General features: G+C 42.8%; 1 protein-coding gene across 3 annotated transcripts in view; it reads left to right on the forward strand.

Annotated features, from left to right (window-relative positions):
- Positions 1-19,240, forward strand: part of HEPHL1 (hephaestin like 1) — a 74,587-nt gene extending 55,347 nt beyond the window's left edge. For all 3 annotated transcript variants that reach the window (XM_053310252.1, XM_053310253.1, XM_053310250.1), the window contains 7 exons: positions 4,012-4,140; positions 6,155-6,261; positions 8,240-8,462; positions 9,196-9,335; positions 10,468-10,627; positions 13,327-13,389; positions 14,587-19,240. In XM_053310252.1, the coding sequence (XP_053166227.1) occupies positions 4,012-4,140; positions 6,155-6,261; positions 8,240-8,462; positions 9,196-9,335; positions 10,468-10,627; positions 13,327-13,389; positions 14,587-14,789 (1,025 nt within the window). In that variant the 3' untranslated portion in view covers positions 14,790-19,240. The remainder of the gene's footprint in view (positions 1-4,011; positions 4,141-6,154; positions 6,262-8,239; positions 8,463-9,195; positions 9,336-10,467; positions 10,628-13,326; positions 13,390-14,586) is intronic.
- Positions 19,241-20,543: the final 1,303 nt, after the last annotated feature.

Raw genomic sequence — 20,543 nt, forward strand, 5'->3', positions numbered from 1 at the left:
TTCAAGGTGTTTTGGAATTGCACCTAGGGCACCAATTACCACTGGGATTATTGGGCTATTGGGCTTGGGGGTTGGTCTTTTTCTGCCACAGCCTTTCAATTTCAATTTGTAGATCTTTGTATTTTGTGATTTTCTCTATTTCTTTGTCTTCTATTCTGCTATCCCCTGGTATTGCTATGTCGATTATTTTAACTTGTTTTTCTTTCTTCTTGACTACAGTTATATCTGGTGTATTGTGTGGCAGATGTTTGTCTGTTTGTAGTCGGAAGTCCCATAATATTTTTACATCTTCATTTTCTACCACTTTTTCAATTGTATGGTCCCACCCATTTTTGGCTACGGGTAGCTTGTATTTTTTGCAGATGTTCCAGTGTATCATCCCTGCTACCTTGTCATGCCTTTGTTTGTAGTCAGTCTGTTCGATCTTTTTACAACAGCTGATTAGGTGGTCCACGGTTTCATTTGCTTCTTTACAAAGGCAGCACTTGCTGTTTGTTGTTGACTTTTTGACTTTTGCTCTTATTGCATTTGTTCTTAGTGCCTGTTCTTGTGCAGCCAGTATTAAACCCTCTGTTTCTTTCTTCAAGTTGCCATTCTTAAGCCATTGCCAGGTCTTGGTGATGTCTGATATTCCACTTATATTGTGCAAATATTGACCATGCAGTGGCTTATTTTTCCATTTTTCTGCTCAGTTATTGACTTGTTCTTTCTTGTAGGCCTGCTTTCTTTCATTGGTGTTGAACAGTTTCTCATTATTGACCATTTGAAGTGCATCTTCTTCACTGTCTTTAATATATTCTTCAAGGCCTCTTTTCTCCTCCTCTACTGTTTGATGGACTTGCAGCATTCCTCTTCCACCTGAGCTGCGAGGGAGGTATAGCCTATCTGCATCACTGCGGGGGTGCAGAGCATGATTGATGGTCATGATTTTCCTGGTCTTACGTTCTAGCGTCTCTAGCTCTGCCTGGGTCCAGTCTATTATTCCTGCAGTGTATCTGATAACAGGTATAGCCCAGGTGTTTATGGCTTGTATGGTGTTCCCACCATTGAGTTTGGACTTTAGGATTTTTCTAACTCTCCTGATGTATTCACTTCCAATTTTTCTTTTAACTTCAGTGTGTGCGATGTTATCAGCCTGGAGAATGCCCAAGTATTTGTAATGTTCTTTCTCTTCCAGGTTCTTGATGTTGCTTCCATTGGGCAGTTCTATTCCTTTATTCAGACGACTTCTTCTTCTTCTTCTTCTTCTTCTTCTTCTTCTTCTTCTTCATTTTTACATTTATATCCCGCTCTTCCTCCGAGGAGCCCAGAGCTGTGTACTACATACTTGAGTTTCTCTTTCACAACAACCCTGTGAAGTAGGTTAGGCTGAGAGCGAAGTGACTGGCCCAGAGTCACCCAGCTAGTTTCATGGCTGAATGGGGATTTGAACTCGGGTCTCCCCGGTCCTAGTCCAGCACTCTAACGTCAGCTGTGCTCAGCCCCCGGTCTCACAAAGGATTGTTCTCATAGTTCAGTGAGCATGTTTATTACATTTGGAAGATTTAGAATGGTATACAAGGGCTGTCCCAGGCACTGACCATATTAAGAGCTGCTTAGCATTATTGGTCTAATATCATTATGTGCCCTCTAGGCTTGCATGCAAAATGAGAGGAGAGGGAGCCTCTCCATAGAACATAAAAGTACTCTGGCTGCTTGGACTGCACCATACATTGACCACTTCCATATGGCAAGGTGCAGGATATTGAAAGCTTTTGCACAGTACAAAACTTGATCTTGCTGCTGATTCACACACTGCTACAGACTTCCACACTAGTTCCAAGCATAATATGACAGGGTTAATGAAAAGGGGTGGTTTCTTCTTGGAATGCAAGAACTGGCCAGTGTGCTTTCCAGATTAACTCCTACAACGTACCTGCAACGTGTGCTTCCACACTTCCTGTGATGTGACACTGCAGTCCCTATGCTGTCAGCAGGTTGCCATTCCCATTTCGGATGCCTTGTTTCAGATTTCATCACTGCGATTTCATGCTATGATGCTGTATGTCTGTTATAAAAAAGTAGCTTTATTTTCCATTGTCGATTCTGGGGATCGTTTTCAATTCAATCCTGCCAAGCTGAAGCATTTTAACACAGTTGTAGCGGGTAATCTGGAAAGCGCCCAGCAGGAGCTTTCCAAGACAGCCGGCTTTGCCATTGGATTCAGAGGCATGAAGTACTGCGAGTTACGGATATTTTGAATTTGCCTTAAAAATTGATGCAAAAAGTTGATTTTTTTAACCCTGGACATAAATTGGGCTAAGCTCCAATGCGCGATGAAAAACCCAAACATGTCTGTATTGCTCCCTGATAACTTGCAGGGACTTTGACTTACAGCTGGACAATCTGTGAATGCACACCTGCCCTTCCGCAGTTAAGCAAAGTAAAATCCCTGTCTGTGAATACTCCAGGCGATGCTACAAAAATCACATGAGATTCCTGTTCATTGGGTGTACAGAGGACACTTGGAACTTGAGCAAAAGCTTTGAAATATCCTACACTCTGTATGGAAATATCCCTTGGTTCTGCACTCAGTTCAACCTATGCCCAGGAAGCTTCTCACACAGGGCTTTTGAAGCCCTTTACCATGCATCTCCTCCAGAATGGAGGGGGTGCGTTCACATATCGGCCAGATTTACCCCAAAGTCCATGCGAGTTATCAAGGAGCAGTTCACACACAATTCGGGGGTTTTCACTGCACGTTGGAGTGTAGCCCGATTTATATTCAGGATTAAAAAATCCACTATTTGTGGTGGTTTTTTGAGACAACTTTGAGTTTGCAGTAAAGCCCCCGGGTGCACGGTGCAATTTATGGGGAACCTCCCGACACCAGCTGGGAGCCCTGCAGTCTCCCAGCCCTGGCTGCAAGTAGCTGGGGCTGGAGACGGTCAGCAAAATGGGGTTAAGAGAGCACTCACTCTCTTAACTCTGTTTAAGAGGGTGGCTGGTTTGTCGGGTTTGCCACCAAGGTGCCACCGGGCACGATTCCAGCAGTTCTCATGCACTGGCAAGACCAGACTTGGCTTCGTTAGCCCGGTTTTGCCTGCACGTGAGAACAGCCTCAGAGTATTGCACTGAAAATAGATGGGGCTTGTATTGATGCTTTTGTGGTGAATTATTTCCCAGCACGGCCGTCAAAGCACATGGTTGCAGCCATTTTTAGACACCTCGCTCAAAGGATGTTTGTTTGCATACTAACTTCCTCCTTAATTAATTTGAATGAGAGTTGCTACTAACCTCAGAGTGAAACTGGTACAGATGCTGCAAGCTTCAACTAAATAGTTCTAAAACACAAGTACTTTGTTGATACTAAATAAAGAGTCATCTAGATGGCTCTGATTTGGGGATCATTGCATTATTGATGGGGAAAGGGCTTCAACCCAGACTGGTTCCCAGAGAAAACGACCATTACAAGCTGTGCAATTCACATAATTGCCTTCTTTTTATTTATGTAATATTAAAGGATTTCTACCTTGCTTTTTTGCACAAGTATCTCCTTCCCCAGCCCAAGAAATTAAACAGAACAAAACATTATGAGTTAGCAATATTAACAGTTTATAAACTAAAACTGAATGAAATCAACACTGACAAAATAACAGTGAAAAAATGATAATTAGGTGATACCCCTAATTATTATCAAAGCTAGGGGGAAACTTCAGAGGCAGGCCCTGGATTGCTGTTATCCATCAAAGTAGACTATACTAGGGGTATGTATGGACCGGTTCACAGTTGAACCAGTCCTCCATGAACCGGGCAGCTCAAGCAGTTTGATTGCAAACTGGTTTGAACTGGTTCAGTGGTGTGACCAGCCAGCCGGTCCATTCGACAAACTGGTTCACAGAGTGGCGGTTCGGTCTGAATGCACACCCCTAGACTATACTGTGCTACATGGACAAATGGTATTAGGCAGCTTTTTATGTTCTATATAACTAACTCTCCCCTCTGTAATATTGTTTTTAAAAATAAAACCAGGACCCTTGATCCGTGCAGAGGTTGGCGACTCAATACTAATTGTGCTTAAGAACAAAGCTAGTAGGCCTTATTCGATATCAGCACATGGCATAGAAGAAGTTGAGAGTCAAGCACGCATCACTATGCCAGGTAAGGAAAGCCAGCCTTTTCATTTTCAAGCAAAAGAAATCAGCCTTCAGTCTCATATGAAGATGTTGTTAAAGATGTCTCTAAAACTTCTTCTAGATAGGCCTTGGGCCTGATCCAACAGGGCTGTTCTTATGTTCTTCCATTCCTTATTTCATTTTGATTCCGCTAGGCCTAGGGATGATGGCCTACCTGTTACTTTTTATCTACAATCTTTGCTCCTGCAACTCAGTTGTGTTTCGGGAAATGTTTTTAGGAGCTATCTGATGCATCCAAGGTGATGCATCCCTCTGTACAGGAAATATGCCATGCATTGGTGTGTGCTACCAATCATTCCAACAGTGGCGGCTGGTACAGGTGTGGCGGGGTTGTGGAAAACAAATAGCAGATGAGGCTCATTCATACTCCTCTCGCCCCATCCCAGCCTCCTCTCTGCCTCCTGTCATGGAGTTAACCCCAGATGAGCTGGCTGGTATTCACCAGGTTGGGAAATGCATTTCACGCATGGATGGATGCATGAATACCAGCCACTGCTCCTGGGATTAACTCTGCAGCAGGGTGAGGCAGGAGACAGAGAGGCAACCAGGATGGGATGAGAGGAGTGCAGGTGAGCCTTACCTGCGGTTCATTTTCTACCCCTGCCCCCGTCCACTGCCCCACCCATACCAGCTGCCCCTGCCAGAGGCGTATCTAGGGGAAATAGCGCCTAGGGCAAGCACTGAAATTGCACCCCCTGTCCAAACATCTGACACACATCTTTCAGATGACTTTACCATAATATCAGCTCAAAAATAAAAGTCAATCTCATTAATCTTTTAATATTTCAAAAACTATTTAGCAGTGGACGTAGCCAGACCAAAAAATGCTGGAAAACTACAAATTTCAGTATGCTGGGGCTCATGAAATACCCAAATACTATGTGGAGGTGTACTTGGAAAACTAAGCAGAAGTGCCTGTCTAATTCCCTACTATGCATTGTAGCATCACTATTACATAAGTTTTAAAAATCAATGGAGAATTTGACTTTTCCCTGATACTCTGAAAATAATTAAAGGATATGCAGAGTAAACTGTGTCACTGCTTGGAATATATTCTAGTCTTTCAGAAAGACAGTTAAAATGAGAGAAAGAGAGCAAGAAACTTCCAGTGGGCCTTAATACTAAGGATTTCACACTGATTCAAAGACAAACTCACCCATTAATAGCCATATTATTAAGACATCACATTTAACTCACTTATCACAAGAAGCAAAGTAAGAGGAAATGAATACAATCCTAGCTTATAAGCTTCTGCTCAGTATTCACAAGCCCTGATTCTCTGTACATAGTGCCAAACTGAATATGTGTACAGTGACTTATATTAATTTAAAAAAAAATCACCTGTAGCCCCTTCGGGGAGCTTCCTAAAGGCTGGGGGGGTCTTCAAAGGTTCCCCCTCCCCCCGCTGGCCTCTAGAGCCTCACAGGGACCATTTGAGCATGTGTGGTGGCCATTTTTTAAATAATTTTTTTTAATGGCCACTGAAAACCAAATGGCTGCTGTGCATGCTCAAATGGCCTCTGCGAGGCCTGGCATGACCTAGGGCAGGGATGGGGAACCTTGGCACTCCAGCTGTTTTTGGACTACAACTCCCATAATCCTCAGCCACAGAGGCCAATAGCTAGGGATTATGGGAACTGTAGGCCAACATCTGCAGGAGTGCCAAGGTTCCCCATCCCTGACCTAGGGCCTTGCCCCCCTTCAAGTGGCACCTGGGGCAAGTACCCTGCCTGCCCTATCCTATATACGCCCCTGGCCCCTGCAAGTCCTGTACTAAGTATGTTTGTCCCTGAAGTCCATCCTTAGATTTGACTATCATGAAAGCATGCTTAGAACTGCAAGTTTGTTTTCATTTCCTGTTTAATATTCAACAAGGGGCAAACTACTACTTGTTTTGAGGTCCTTGTCCCCCCAGATGACCCCGGCAGCACCTATGATCTTGTTTATTTTATCTTCTGTTTTAAACATAAACACACCAGGAGAAATAAACACTTACCGATGGAATGTCCCAGAAAGGTCAGGTCCTGGTATCTCCGATCCTAACTGTATCACTTGGGTTTACTACTCAACAGCACATTTTGTAAAGGTAAGTAGGAAATGGCCACAAAGTGGGATGGTGGTAGTATTTAATTTATGGAAGTGACTTTTATAAACTTTACTCACCTTTATAACCAGTTGGGTGAAGGGTAGATGGCTTTCTAGACGACAGCAGAGCTGGTCACTCCATCCATGTAGCAGTAGCTGCAGATGAAATTTCAGTGTTCCAACACATTCAAGAAAACTTTGTCCTTTCTAAATGAGTCTTCATGGTTTTTTCTGAATGGACTGGAATGGAATTACGCTAAGGAGAGTACATGAATTAAGTGCATAGAGGAATCCTCCCCCACTGGAAATTCACCAAAATCTGAGTTTAAGTATCTTTTAGATGTATTGTAAGACCTGTGTATTTGAACTGATAGTTGTTGTTTTTTGAAGTGTGCATTATATTAAATAACATATAAACACCCTGGCATCCCTTTCCTTTTCAAGCTCATTCATGCATATGAATGCATATGAAGCTCATTCATGCATATGAATGACCACCAGAGGAAATTGGTGGTCAGAATTAAGGATATTAAAGGACTGAGCCCTTCTTCTATTTCAGAGTTGGGGAAACAGGACTAGACTGCACATTGTAATATAGTGGCTGGAGCTTTGGACTAATATTGTTAGTGGTCCTGAAAAGACATGTCTTAAAGAGCAGTGGTGGTGGTGGTGGTGGTGATATTTTGAATAAATATTCATTGAAATATTCATTTCAAGCTGCTTTCTACTGAGTCGGACCATTGGTCCATCTGGCAGCAGCTTTCCAAGGTTCCAGGCAGGAGTCTCTCCTAGCCCAATCTGGAGATGCCAGGCAGGAATTCTGCATATGTTATACCACTGAACTGCAGACCCCACCATACTATAAGCATAGCAAGTCCAAGAGCCAACCTATAGATACATTCAAGGTTACATTGTGAAAACACAATTTGTTTTTGTTTCAGTGTGTTTTTATCTTTTTATATGCTCCAAGCATATGTTGTTCGTTTGTTTGTTTAACAAATTTCTATACCGCCCAAAACTCATGTCTCAAATAAAAATACAATTAAAACAAAATTAAAATATTAAAACCATTTAAAATTTAAGACATGCTTAAAGTGTTAAAAACAATTACAACTGTTAATCTAATTAAAAGCCTGGGTGAACAGATGTGTCTTGACTGACCTTTTAAAAGTTGCCAGAGATGGGGAGGCTCTTATTTCACTAGGGAGCGCATTCTAAAGCCTTGGGGCAGCAGCAGAGAAGGCCTGTCCCTGAGCAGCCACCAGACGAGCCGGTGGCAACTGTAGACGAACCTTTCCGGATTATCTTAGTGGGCAGTGAGGAGCATGGCGAAGAAGACGTTCTCTTAATGAATGACTTTCTTAGCCTTCTTCTGTGTAGAAAACTGACTTAATATGCATATCTAATAAATAATTAGATACGACCAGCAGCAAGGTGGATGGACTCGATCACGACAGCAATGAGTGAACCACTGAGAGAGATCTTAAAGGCCAAGTTGAAGTCAGATCATCCTGGAGAGAATCTATCTATGTGGTCGCTAAGAGTTGACACCGACATTATGGCACTTAATCAATCAATCAATCAATCATCTAATAAATAATATCTCACACATTGCTGCATAGGTTTTTTCCTGGCACGCCTCTTCATAGAATGACTTAGATCATTCAGCCAAAGTGTATAAGTGATGATTCGTTATCCCTTATTTATTTTGTGCTTTCAGTTTGACTTTTCAGCTAAGATTTTATATTTCCTACTAGTACAAACACACACACATCCTGGAAAATAAATGAACTGCCTATATCAGGTGGTTATAGAAATATGATTGATTGATTGCTTGATTGAATGAATGAATAAATAAATAAATAAATTCAGGACAGCTATAAAGGTGTGATATAATGAAGTAGTTAAGTCTGCTGTGCAGTGGAATGAATATTATATATATTTATATATATTTCCTCTACTTTCCTTTCTAATTCCAGGACATGATCAGTGGTTTGATTGGGCCGCTTATCATTTGTAGAAGGGGAGTATTAAATGAGAAGGGTTTCAGGAGGGACATTGATCGTGAATTTGCCCTTCTGTTCCTGGTCTTTGATGAAAATGAGTCCTGGTATTTGAATGAAAACATTAAGAAATATCTGCGCAAGAACCCTAAAGAATTCAATCAGACTGATGACTTTGTGGAAGGAAACAAAATGCACGGTATATAATTTAGTACAAGGAGTAAGAGGATTATTCTGAAATGTATTTTGTAAGGCATGCAGTTCTGCTCTCCATCAAACAGGCTAGCAGTGCAACATTTACAGAGCTAGAGCAAATATATATATTCTGAATAAGCACGTGTTACTGTCCCCTTGGGAGACCACTTCAGATTACAGATGGGGATGGGGGCTACAGATGGATGAATGTTGCCCCTTTTTTGAAAAAAAGAAAACAAATCTCCCTGCAGCTACAAAACTAACACATCAAGGAGAAAGTTCTAGCCTTTCCCACACTGTTATGCTAGTTTTCTATGTGCAGGGAGTTTTCCAAATGGGAAAATATTTAAACAGGGGATATCTGAGCCTGTTCTATTACATGTTATTTCTTAAAGGCATTGGTCAATAAGAGGCTAGTCCTTAATGACAAATCTTGCACATAAAGGCTTGGATCCAGAGTGGAATTCCCATCATGCAGTGGAGCTTTCCTAGGTCAAAAGTCAAAGACCCTCCCAAATGGCATGGAGGGGACTGAACTGGGAGCAACTGGAAGAAATCCTCCCATGTGAATAAGCAGAAGTGCCACACAAGTACTAGGAGCTCTCTGGATCCACGTCAATCATTCTAACAAGAGCAGGTGCTTTAAATCATGTATCCCTGTTTTTAAATCAACAATAAAATGCATTGATAACCTTGCTTAATCCAATATTATAAATTCCTTCCTTAAATCTTTTCAGCAATCAATGGGAAGATCTTTTACAATCTCCACGGGTTAACCATGAATGAAGGCGAAAACACAAACTGGTACCTGATAGGAATGGGAAACGAAATTGACCTTCATACTGTCCATTTCCATGGAGAGAGCTTTCTCTTCAAGGTTGGTATGAACAAAATGATACCATTTGTGTTATAATATTTAATTTATATGGGAGGTGGTCTCTTCCAGATAGATATGGAAGTTTTAAACTCACACATAACATCCTGAAATCAGTATAAAATGTGCAGGCAAAATGATGTAAAAGATTTGGATCAAATTATGAAAACAGGCTACTTTTCAATAAGGTTTATGCATCTGGAATATATCACATCATATCTCAGTCCATCAAGAGAGACATGCAGAGGCAAGATGATGCAGAAGCTACTTCCATGCATGGAGTCCCTTGCTGGATCAGAATCTGCACATGGGATATGGATGCCTATCTGCACTGCAGGCTGCATAGGGTTGCCATATTCTGGCTTTCCGAATCCGGGTGCCTAATTTGCATATTATGTAAATTGGCTGGAAAATAATTTCTGAGCAGAATAGTGACTGCATGTTTTGCTCCATAATTCCACTTCTACAAGGGCTAGAGCTTAGCTTTTTTTCTTTTAATGAAAGCTGGAATTTGGGAGAATCTGGGTGGGCTAAGCAAGCTGGGTGAGATGCTTAAAATCTGTGTGAAACCTGGAATTTCAGGGGACATGGCAACTCTATGCAGGCAGGAATTCACATGGTGCTGCAGGCTTCTGCACTCCTTCCTAGCACAATCTTATCCTCTGTGAGCATGATGAGCAGGGACCTCACATAATTTTTACAGTGCCACCTGCTGGCCAGCTCTTACATTCTGAGAGGAACCCACCCTTTTCCGCAGTTGCTGAAAAAAGTGGTAATGAAAAAGGATAGGTTCTTCTTGCAGTGCAAGAGCTGGCCGGCAGGTGGAGCTGCAGAAACCACACAAGGTCCCTGCTCAGCATGTGCGCTACAGAAGATAAGATCACAGCAGAAGCTAGCACAGAAGCCTGCAGTAGTGTGTGTATGGAGAGTAAGAGTATGCTTGGAACGTGAGCAAAAGCTTTGCATGTCTCACACTTGAATGCCATGTGGAAGTTATCTATGTTGGTTCTGAGAAAATCAACAATTTCTCATTCATTTATTTGAGGCCCCAGCTAAAAATATGGCTTCCCCATTTAGCAAGGAAGGCTAGCTCTTGTGTAGAAACTATGGCAATTCTCTTAATGTCTTGCTACAGATGGATCATGATCACAGAGGGGATGTGTACGATCTCTTCCCTGGGACCTTTCAGACCGTTGAACTTGTAGCATTTAACCCTGGGACATGGCTTCTACATTGCCACGTGCATGATCACATCCATGCTGGGATGGAGACAATGTACACTATTGTCAAATCAGGTAAAACGATGTGTAAAGGCTGGTTTACGTCTAGTGCTGGGGGTACATGATACAGCTACAAAAAGTCCAAGAAAGGCAGGGTCAACACAGCAGGCGTGACTCATAAGTCATCACATTTTTTTTTTTGCAAGAGTTACGGTTCTAGGAGTGCCCCCTGATTGGAAAGACGCAAGCCTAGAGCAAAGACTCATGCAGAGACTCAACAGACAACCTCCTCTGATAGCAGATAATTCTGCTGCATCTTCTGCCACTTGGAGTGATCTAATTATCCCTCTCACCCCTGATAGAGAGCCAAGGTAGAATTATCCACCCCTAGAGGAGGCTGATAAGGAGGAGGAAAAGCCAGAGCAATGAATCATACAGAGATGAAGCAGGCAGTATCCTCTGTTCTGTGCTCCCAGTATTCCTTTCCTTTCACCAAGCTTATTCATGGCATGATCTACTTCTTCGTATAAGGAATTATGCAGCCTATGCAAATCTTTAAATCTACACTGCTGAAAAGCCATGAGTAAGTGTAAGTGCATTGGAGTACTGAGTCATCCACACAGAGACAGTTAATACCACAAAGCACAGAATATAATCTGATAGATTGGATGGCAAAAGGAGGATCTTAATTATTTTAAGATGAAAATATGTTTCTAAAAATATGTTTTTGATTTATATGGACAGACTTAACAAGGATATCTGCGTTACTCTTCCCTGGAATGCCAGTCTTGTGGCAGTGAGCATGAATTGTCCCTTTTTGCTAAGCAGGGTTATGCTTTGGTCTATCTGTCTATCTATTGTAGTTCTATACTGCCTGATATAGAAATCTCCAGGTGGCATAAAAGTTAAAACTTAATATAGAAACAATATAAAATAGTCTCAATAAGTAAAAACATATTAAAATTAAAATTTCAGTGAAAAGCCTGGGGAAACAGGTACGTCTTGAAATTCTTCCTAAAAGCAAACAGAGAAGGAGATGCTCTTATTTCAGCAGGGAGCGTATTCCAGAACCTGGTTGCAGCCACAGAGAAGGCCCGGTCCTGAGTCGCCAACAAATGAGCTGGCAGCAACCATAACCGGACCTCTCCAGATGATCTTAATAGGCAACAGGGTTCATGACAGAGATGGCGCTCTCTTAAATACCCTGGAACCAAGCCATTAAGGGCTTTGTAGGTAATAACCAGCACTTCGTATTTCGTTCAGAAACATATTGGCAGCTAGTGCAATTCTTTCAAAATCAGAGTTATATGGTCCCTTGGAGTTGATCCAGAGACCTATCTGGCTGCTGCATTCTGTACCAATTGTAGTTTCCGAACTACATACAAAGGCTGCCCCACCTAGAGTACATTACTGTAGTCAAGCCTGGAGGTTACTAGCATATGGTTTTATGGTTTTGTTTTAATAAACCACCCCGAGCCCTTCTGGAAGGACGATATAAAAATTGAATAAATAAAATAAAATAAATAAATATGTACCACTGTTTTAAGGTCATTTACCTCCAGAAACAGATCTGTGGCGTATCAGCCAATGCTGATAAAAAGCACTCCTGGCCACTGCCTCAGCCTGAGAAACCAGAGAGAGTTTGGGATCCAGGCGCACACCCAGACTATGGACCTGATCTTTCAGGGGGAGTGTAACCCCATCCAGAACAGGCAGATCTAAACCATCCCTCAGGTCATTACAGACATTGCCTCCTTTTTGTTTGGATTCAACTTCAGCTTGTTTGCATTTGGATGGGTGGCTGCATGTGAACACTGTCCGCTGTAATATATTCCCCGTAGGGGGTGGAGCCGTAGTCCAGTGGTAGAACATCTGCTTGCATGCAGAAGGCCCCAGGTTCAATCCCTGGCATCTCTGAGTAGGGCTGGGAGAGACTCCTGCTTGAAACCCTGGAGAGCCACTGCCAGTCAGTGTACTGAAGCTCTTCTCACGATCCGTGAAAAGAACTTCTGTCGACAATCAAAGTGCAGCCCTGGGCGTCCGGATCAGCTGCCCACACAACTGCCGGCTCCATCACAGAGCCAGTGGGGACTGCGGGGATCGGGGGCCACGTGGCCCCCGGAAGTCCCTGGATGCCCCACGCAAGCACACGGGGCATCCTGGAGAGACCCCCGAGACCAGGAGGCTGGCTGCAGCCTCCCGGTTGGGGGTCTACTTATGTGTCGCCGGGAATTAGGTGGGCTAGCTGCCTTGGGAGCACTGGGCTTGCCTGGTGGTTCCCACGATCCCTGGAAAGCGGGGTAACCTCCCTTCGCCCGCTTTCCAGTGATTGTGGGAATAGCCTCACTAAAAATCCTCACAAGAATTTCAGCTTAAGAAAACATAAAGTAAAAATACACATGACAGAGCAGAATGCTAAGACAGGGCTTATCACAGGAACATAGGAAGATGCCTTCTACCAAGTCAGGCCATCTGGCTCAGGATTGTCTACACAGACTGGCAGCCCCAAGGTTGCAGGCAGGAGTCTCTCTCAGCCCTACCTTGGAGATGCCAGGGAAGGAACTTGGGACCTTCTGCATGCAAGCAGGCAGGTGCTGTTCCCAGAGCGCCCCCATCCCCTGAGGGGAATATCTTACTGTGCTCACACATGTGGTCTCCCATCCAAACGCAAACCAAGGCAGACCTTCTTTAGCAAAGAGGACAATTCATGCTTCTTACCACAAGTCTAGCACTCCTCCCATCCGTAAGACCCATTTTTTCTTGCCTGTCTCCAGATGATGCAGCCACAACCACAGTGTATGGTACACCTACTGTCCGCATCAGGATTGCTGGAAAAGGTATGACTTCAAGCTGTTTTTTCACTTATTGTAGAGGGTAAACTTAGGAATGCCACTGAAAGTGTCTACCACAGGCCAATAATGAGTGAATGAGTATGGCATATGTTTGCAAACACACACTTGTCAAAGTGCACTTGAAATTTATGTTTTCAAGTGTGCACTTAAAACAACTGAGGTACATATGAAGCTACTTTGTACTGTGTCAGACCACTGGCTCATCTAACTCTGAAAATGTATTATTCCCTTTGCTAAGCAGAGTCCATCTTGGTTTGCATTAGGATGGGTGACTATATGTGAGCACTATCTGCTGCAAATTATTCCCCATAGGGGATGGGGCCATAGCTCAGTGATGGAGCATCTGCTTGCATGCAGAAGGTCCCAGGTTCAATCCTCAGCATTTCCAGATAGGGCTGGGAGAGACTCTTGGAAATCTGCTGCCAGTCAGTGTGAACTGTTCGTATTCTAAAGCTTTGCTTTTAGCACCACAGTAACCTCTTCTGGCCACTAGAGGCATTATGTTAATGCAACTGTCCTGGGCACTTTCCAGATTACCCACTCAACAGTGGCAAAATGCTTCAGTTCAGGCAAATCATATTCAAAACATAAATAGCAAAGCTACCAGCAGGGGGAGCAGTCACGCGAAAATGAACAACTGGAGAATACAGCAACCTTTTTACGCCACACACAAAACATTATAGCAATAAATTGCTGCTGATTAAATCAGAATCAAGGCATCCAAAATGTGAACGGCGTCCTTCTGACAGCATAGGGACTGTGGTGTCGCAACACAGGAAGTGTGGAAGCACACTTCTCAGATACATCGTGATCCCGTTGCCGGGTCTAATCTGGAAAGCGCCTTGGTCAGTTAAGAATCAGTAAGAATTGTTCAGTTGTTATTGAAGCGTAGTGCCTGCTTGAGTATGTTGTTCAATGGGTCTCTCTTGGAATGTGGTGTTTCTCTTAGTTCCTTAATAAATCTTTATGTGATGTTTCTCTTCATTCCCTAATAAATCTTTATTTTTTTATTTGAACTCAACCTACTTTCTCCAGATGATATATTGGGCTAAAGACAGAAGTTTGTACAACTGAGCTGCAGTTTGTATGACTCAGCTGCTGTCTCTCCCTCCTGAACTCTTTATACTGAGTTTGCCCAAGTGTTTGAATGCATTTCTCACCAATGCCTTCCTCTTTCAACAGGCACTGACAGCCCAGGAATAGAATTATTTGGGGGGAACCTGGGCCTGGGAGAAGCGAGTGCCATGCTCCAAGCTCTCTTTCTCATTGGGCTTATGCTCCTGGCAGCCGTCTTAATCCTTATGCTCTTTATCGTTTGTCAAAAGAAAAAGGCCCATTACAGCGCACGTTGTCACAAATGTGATCTCCCAATGGAGCCCCTCTAATCTGACTGCACAGAGGACTTCCCTGCACGTCTCCATCAAGAGGTGTATCTTGGGGTGAGACAAAACAGATATTCATGTCATGTTGACAGACTGGACGACTAGACTTGCTGCTGCAATGAAATACTTCTGAATGGAATTACTGTTGTGACAAAACTGGACGTGCTATTTTAATTCATCTGGATTTATAGAGTCCTTCCCATGTGGGTCCATCTCAGATTGGGCCCTAGAATATCTGGGGTTTGTGTCTAGCCCAGAATGGATCTGAACTGGGCTCTGTGAGGATCTGGACCCAATTTGAAATCTAGATTAATTTTCCAGACCTCCAGAGGATATCTGGGAAATTAACTGCTTGGGTAAAACCTCAAGGGCTGGTTAATGCAATCCCCAAGTGCAAATTTTGTTACCAAAGATGATGCAAAACCAGTCATTTATCCTAGAAGTGTCAGTTTATTTATAGATTGCAAACTCCTCTTGCAGAGAAGCCTGAGGGAAGGGTCCTCCAAACTGTAGTAGTGCAACCCCCAAAATCTCCTGGCTCCTTGCCACATACAGCATATGATATTACCATTGCTAGTAGAGTGGGAAAAATTTATAAAGCTCAGGTTTGTCAGATCATGCCGACATCAGGTGATGTCATCAGCTATGTCTTCACCATGAAGCAAGACCACAGAAGCACTGCTTGTGATCAAAAGTGAGTAGGGCCTAGAAGACAATGCCAGTAGGAATGCAGGCTTGTCTCATCTCCTGTTGGCAAGGTTGAGGGATAACAGGGTTGCTCCTGAACAAATCAGCTACTACTATCTCAAACCTCTATGGAAGAAAGTCAGAGAAAGCAGATGAGGTGAGAGCAAAACCGAATCTCCATTCTAGACACCGGAGATTCCAATATCAGAGGTTTTGATATCGGATTTCTCCTTCACTTCAGGTCCCCAAACTGCAGCTGCTTTAACTGTATGGCTCCCATTGAGAAAGGAGACTTCGGAGACATCCCTTATCTGTCAGAAAGCTTTGGGTAGCCCTGGGCAATGCACTTAGCCCCTTTTGCAAGGATAAAGGGGGATAACCCCCATGGTGTGCTCCTCTGAGGTCCTTGAAGGAAGGGCAGGATGAACACATGGCAAACAAAATGAAGAAACTGTGCTGGCTCACCAAAGAAAAGCTAATTTCTCAGTACAAACACCGATTGTTGGAGGTGCCTGCTCCTCTCAATCTTTTAATCTATCTGATTGATTAAAACAATGTCTTCCTGAATCTGTAGAAGATATCAGTGACACAATCAGACCATAGACAGTGATAATTATAGATAGACACACACAATAGGAAACCCCTCCCTTCCCCCCCTTCTTCTTCTTGGAATATTTGTGGTATTACTTTGGATATGTTCCTGTGGACAGAACTGCCAGCCAAATTGAGGTATTTTTTACGTCTTATGGATTTCAGTGGACTAGTGACGTAATTGCTTTAACTTTCACATGCTGAAATCCATGAGACTTAGAAGTGTTGAATTTTAGCTGGGCAGCATCCATTGTTTTCACACTTACTGCCACAGTGATCCCAAAAGGTAAGTTTATGTTGGTTGGGAGCATCACAGATTTCTAGTTATGCAAGGAAATCAGATGGAAAAGCAGGTAATTCTTTGGCATATGCAAAGGAGGGTTACCTTCTAACACAAATGCTTTTCATCATGACAGAAGATAAACAGGTGCCTAACCACAAAACATTAGTGCATAAGTCACATAAAGTCAACATTAACCACCAGGAAGTATTCACATGGGGCTTTTAAAGCCCTTTAACTCGCATTTCCTCCGGAATGGAGGGGGTGCGTTCACATATCAGCCAAATTTACCCCAAAGTCACTGCAAGTTATCAGCGAGCAGTTCACACACACTTCAGGTTTTTCATTGCACATTAGAGTGTAGCCCAATTTATATCCAGGTTGAAAAAAATCTGCTACTGGCACCAGGTTTTTTGGGACTTCAGATTCTCAGTAAAGCCTCCCAGTAAACTCATGGTGAAGCCTGCTGTGTGTAAAGGTCCCAGGGGATTATGGACTGATGGAAGTCATGCACATGTGGAATACATATCCTCACATGCATGTGATGGTTGCTGATTGTTGCCTTATAGCTGTGTAATTCTTCATACTGCATGAATGAATGAATGAATGAACGAACGAACTACCTCTTGAAAGTCCCCAACGTTTAGGAGCAGCTTTTTGTGAGGGGCTGAAGTGAGGAGGGGGTCTCCAAAAGCCCATACAGTCCTTTGGCTCTCAGCCTTTATGTATTTATGCACTAAATATATTGGCCACAACCCAGCACAGACTTTAGGCAGTCATCCTGAACAGACTTACTAGGGGTAAGGACCATTCAACACAGCGATCCACACGTTGCAAAACATTGCAGTCACAGAAGTTGGGAATATGCACGAGTGCCAGAAAATATCATAGCTGTGTCGTGTCCAAGTGCACAAGAACCGCAGTTGAGGAACTATTTTGCACAAGCTCAGCCCTTGTGCAAAAAGAGTAGTGGAACACTGGATTTCAAATTGTTTTCATGAAAGCACACAGGCTCCTTTATTTCTCGTGCTATGACAGTTGCTGCTCATTAATGTTGCATAGCACTATTGCAACATCCTTCTATAACCTTGTGCATCATGTGGACAAGTAGGAGGTGTGTGATACAGTTCTAACATGTTTACTCAAATGTAGGCTCTGTTGTGTTTAATGGGTTTTAAAGTGGGTTTAAATGTGCTAAATTTTGCAATGAACTGTGGCCATGACCATTATTTATTACAGTAATTGCTCTGCTTATTGGTGAAAGTTAACTTATCTTTCCATGACTGTGTACCTGAAAAACATACATTACACTAGTGCAGGCCTGCTCAACTTAGGCCCCCCAGCTGTTTTTGGACTACAGTTCCCATAATCCCCAGCCACAGTGGCCAATTGCCAGGAATTATGGGAGTTGTAGGCCAACATCTGCAAGAGGTTCGAAGTTGAGCAGCCCTGCACTAGTGCAACTTGCTTGGATACAATGTACTGTATCAGTTGCCATTGCCAATATGTATACTGTATGGTTGCTGAACTGGAATGAAAGTAAAGGAAAATAGCAATTGTATTGTACCCTAAATATTTAATCATAACTATTATTTGCAAGGCCTGTTGCACAACTGGGTAAAATTCAAAGCAATATGGGAATTGCAGATGTTACAAATACAGATTTCTTTCCCTTTGGTAACCACTAGATCTGTATCAAAAGATAAGACCATTCACACATTAAGTTCAACACTCATACAATGAGTGTACAGTGTACACAAGTACAGATCTGTATACAGGTACAATCATTCACATGTTATGTTGAACCCAGGTACAGAAGTACACTTCCTATTTGGACCATGCATTTGAAGGGCCTGCATCCAGGTTCACTTTTAATATGAACACAAGTACAGTCATTTGTACAAATACATGTATGAATGTACAGATATCTGTGCACTCGTACAGCATAATGTCTGAATCAGGCTGATGTGTGTGTAAAATGCTTGTATACAGTTTGTAACTGCCCAACAGCAAAAACAAAGCCAAATCATTTGCACACTTCTTGGTTTTCCACGTGTATGCTTCACAATCAGGATCATAAATTCGCAACAGGTATATAAAATGAACTTTGGAGTTTTTCTTTTGTTTTTTTGTTTTAACTTACACATCAATACAATTGGTTGTTGTTGTTTTATAAAAAATCTCTATTTCTAGCTATATGGATTCACTTTAGGTGCTGTGGTAGAAATGTTAGGAGGTTTTCCTGTTTCTGAGATTGCAGAGATCGCTGCAGCAGTAACCATGGATCAGTTAGACTGACCAGCCCTAGTTTTTTACATGGTGGGGAAATGACCGTGTGCTTCAGGAACATGTTCATCTCTTACTAGTTTACGTTTCCGCTAAGTAATATGGCTGATAAATGCAATCCAGCCAGGCAGTCCTCAACAAAAAAGGGCCAAATGTTTGTGCATTTGTAGTCCCAATAATATGTGTGGCAGTAGGTTTGTGGTGTTCCTGAGGCTCAGGACCACACATCAAAACAGAATTCCAGGCCAGATGTTTCAACCCAACTCAAAATAACTGCTTGGTTCACATTAGGTTCCTATGTACACAAGGTCACACACTTGGGAATATTATTGCACGGAGCAAATAAGTGAGTGTATCAGCACAACGCTTTTTAGTTTGGCATTTAGATAGACAGATTCAAGGTTTAACATCACTGGTAGCTTTCAAGAAAGCCCTTAAAACTTGGAGGGGGAGGGTGTTTGGCCAATGGTTTTTAAACGGTACACTGTTTTAAATTGTTTTAACTGTGTTATTATTATTTTTTGTTATTGTTTCTAAACCACTCAGGGCTGATGGGGCAGTATAGAAATGTAATCAAGGAAATAAATAATAAAATAAATCATTATTATTATTATTTTACATTTTATATCCTGCTCTTCCTCCCAGGAGCCCAGAGCAGTGTTCTACATACTTGAGTTTCTCCTCACAACAACCCTGCGAAGTAGGCTAGGCTGAGAGAGAAGTGACTGGCCCAGAGTCACCCAGCTAGTATCATGGCTGAATGAGGATTTGAACTCGGGTCTCCCCAGTCTTAGTCCAGCACTCTAACCACTACACCACACTGGCTCTATATACAGTATTATATATACTGTATATTATATATTGTATATACTGTATATTACTGTATAGTATACTGTATATAGTATACTGTAATACTGTATAATCATATTACTGTATACTGTAGTACTGTTTATTATATACATCCACAATTCCAGCGCTGCACACGAGCAGCCTAGCCCAAGCTGGGTTGCCCTAGCCTGGGTTAGGCTTCTCATGAGATCAGCCTTATTAGCAGGTAGTTTTGCTTTCTAAATGCATTATTTATATATTTTAAAATATATAAAATCTATAAATAATGCATTTAGAAAGCAAAACTACTTGCTAATCAATAAGGCTGTTCTCACGAGAAGCCTAATCTAGGCTGGGGCAACCCAGCCTGGGTTAGGCTGCTCGTGTGCAGCACTGGAATCTGCACGGATCCCAGCACTGCCCACCCACCTAACCCAACTCTGAAGCCCGGCCTTTAGCTGAAGTTAAAGGCATGAGTGCGCCATTAACCCCAGTGCTGTGTTTGTGTGTGTACTTGGATTGCTTGTGGCCCAAGCACACACAGAGACAGGCACGTAAAGCACCCATCTCACAAGGGTAGTGGTCTTGTTCAGCAGCTGTTCCAGATGCAATCTGTCCAAGACTAAACCTGGCACCTTTTACAAAAGGGATGTACAATGTACACAGGAGGAAGCTGCCTTATACTGTCATACCATTGGTCCATCTAGCTCAGTGTTGTCTACACCAGGACTGCACAATATTGGCCCTCCTGCAGATGTTGGCCTACAGCTCCCATCATGCCTGACTATTGGCCACTGTGCCTGGGGATGATGGGAGTTGTGGTCCAAAAACAGCTGGAGGTCCAAAGCTGTGCAGTCCTGGACTGGTCTACACAGACTGGCAGTGGCTTCTCCAAGGTTGCAGGCAGGCGTCTCTCTCAGCCCTATCTTGGAGATGCTGCCAGGGAGGGAACTTTGAATCTTGTTTATTCAAGCATGCAGAGATGCTCTTCCCAGAGCACCCCCATCCCCTAAGGAGAATATCTTACCATGCTCACACATGTAGTCTGCATTCCAATGCACACCAGGGTGGACCCTGCTTAGCAA

Source organism: Hemicordylus capensis, chromosome 3, assembly GCF_027244095.1.
Source record: "Hemicordylus capensis ecotype Gifberg chromosome 3, rHemCap1.1.pri, whole genome shotgun sequence".
Classification (NCBI taxonomy): Eukaryota; Metazoa; Chordata; class Lepidosauria; order Squamata; family Cordylidae; genus Hemicordylus; species Hemicordylus capensis.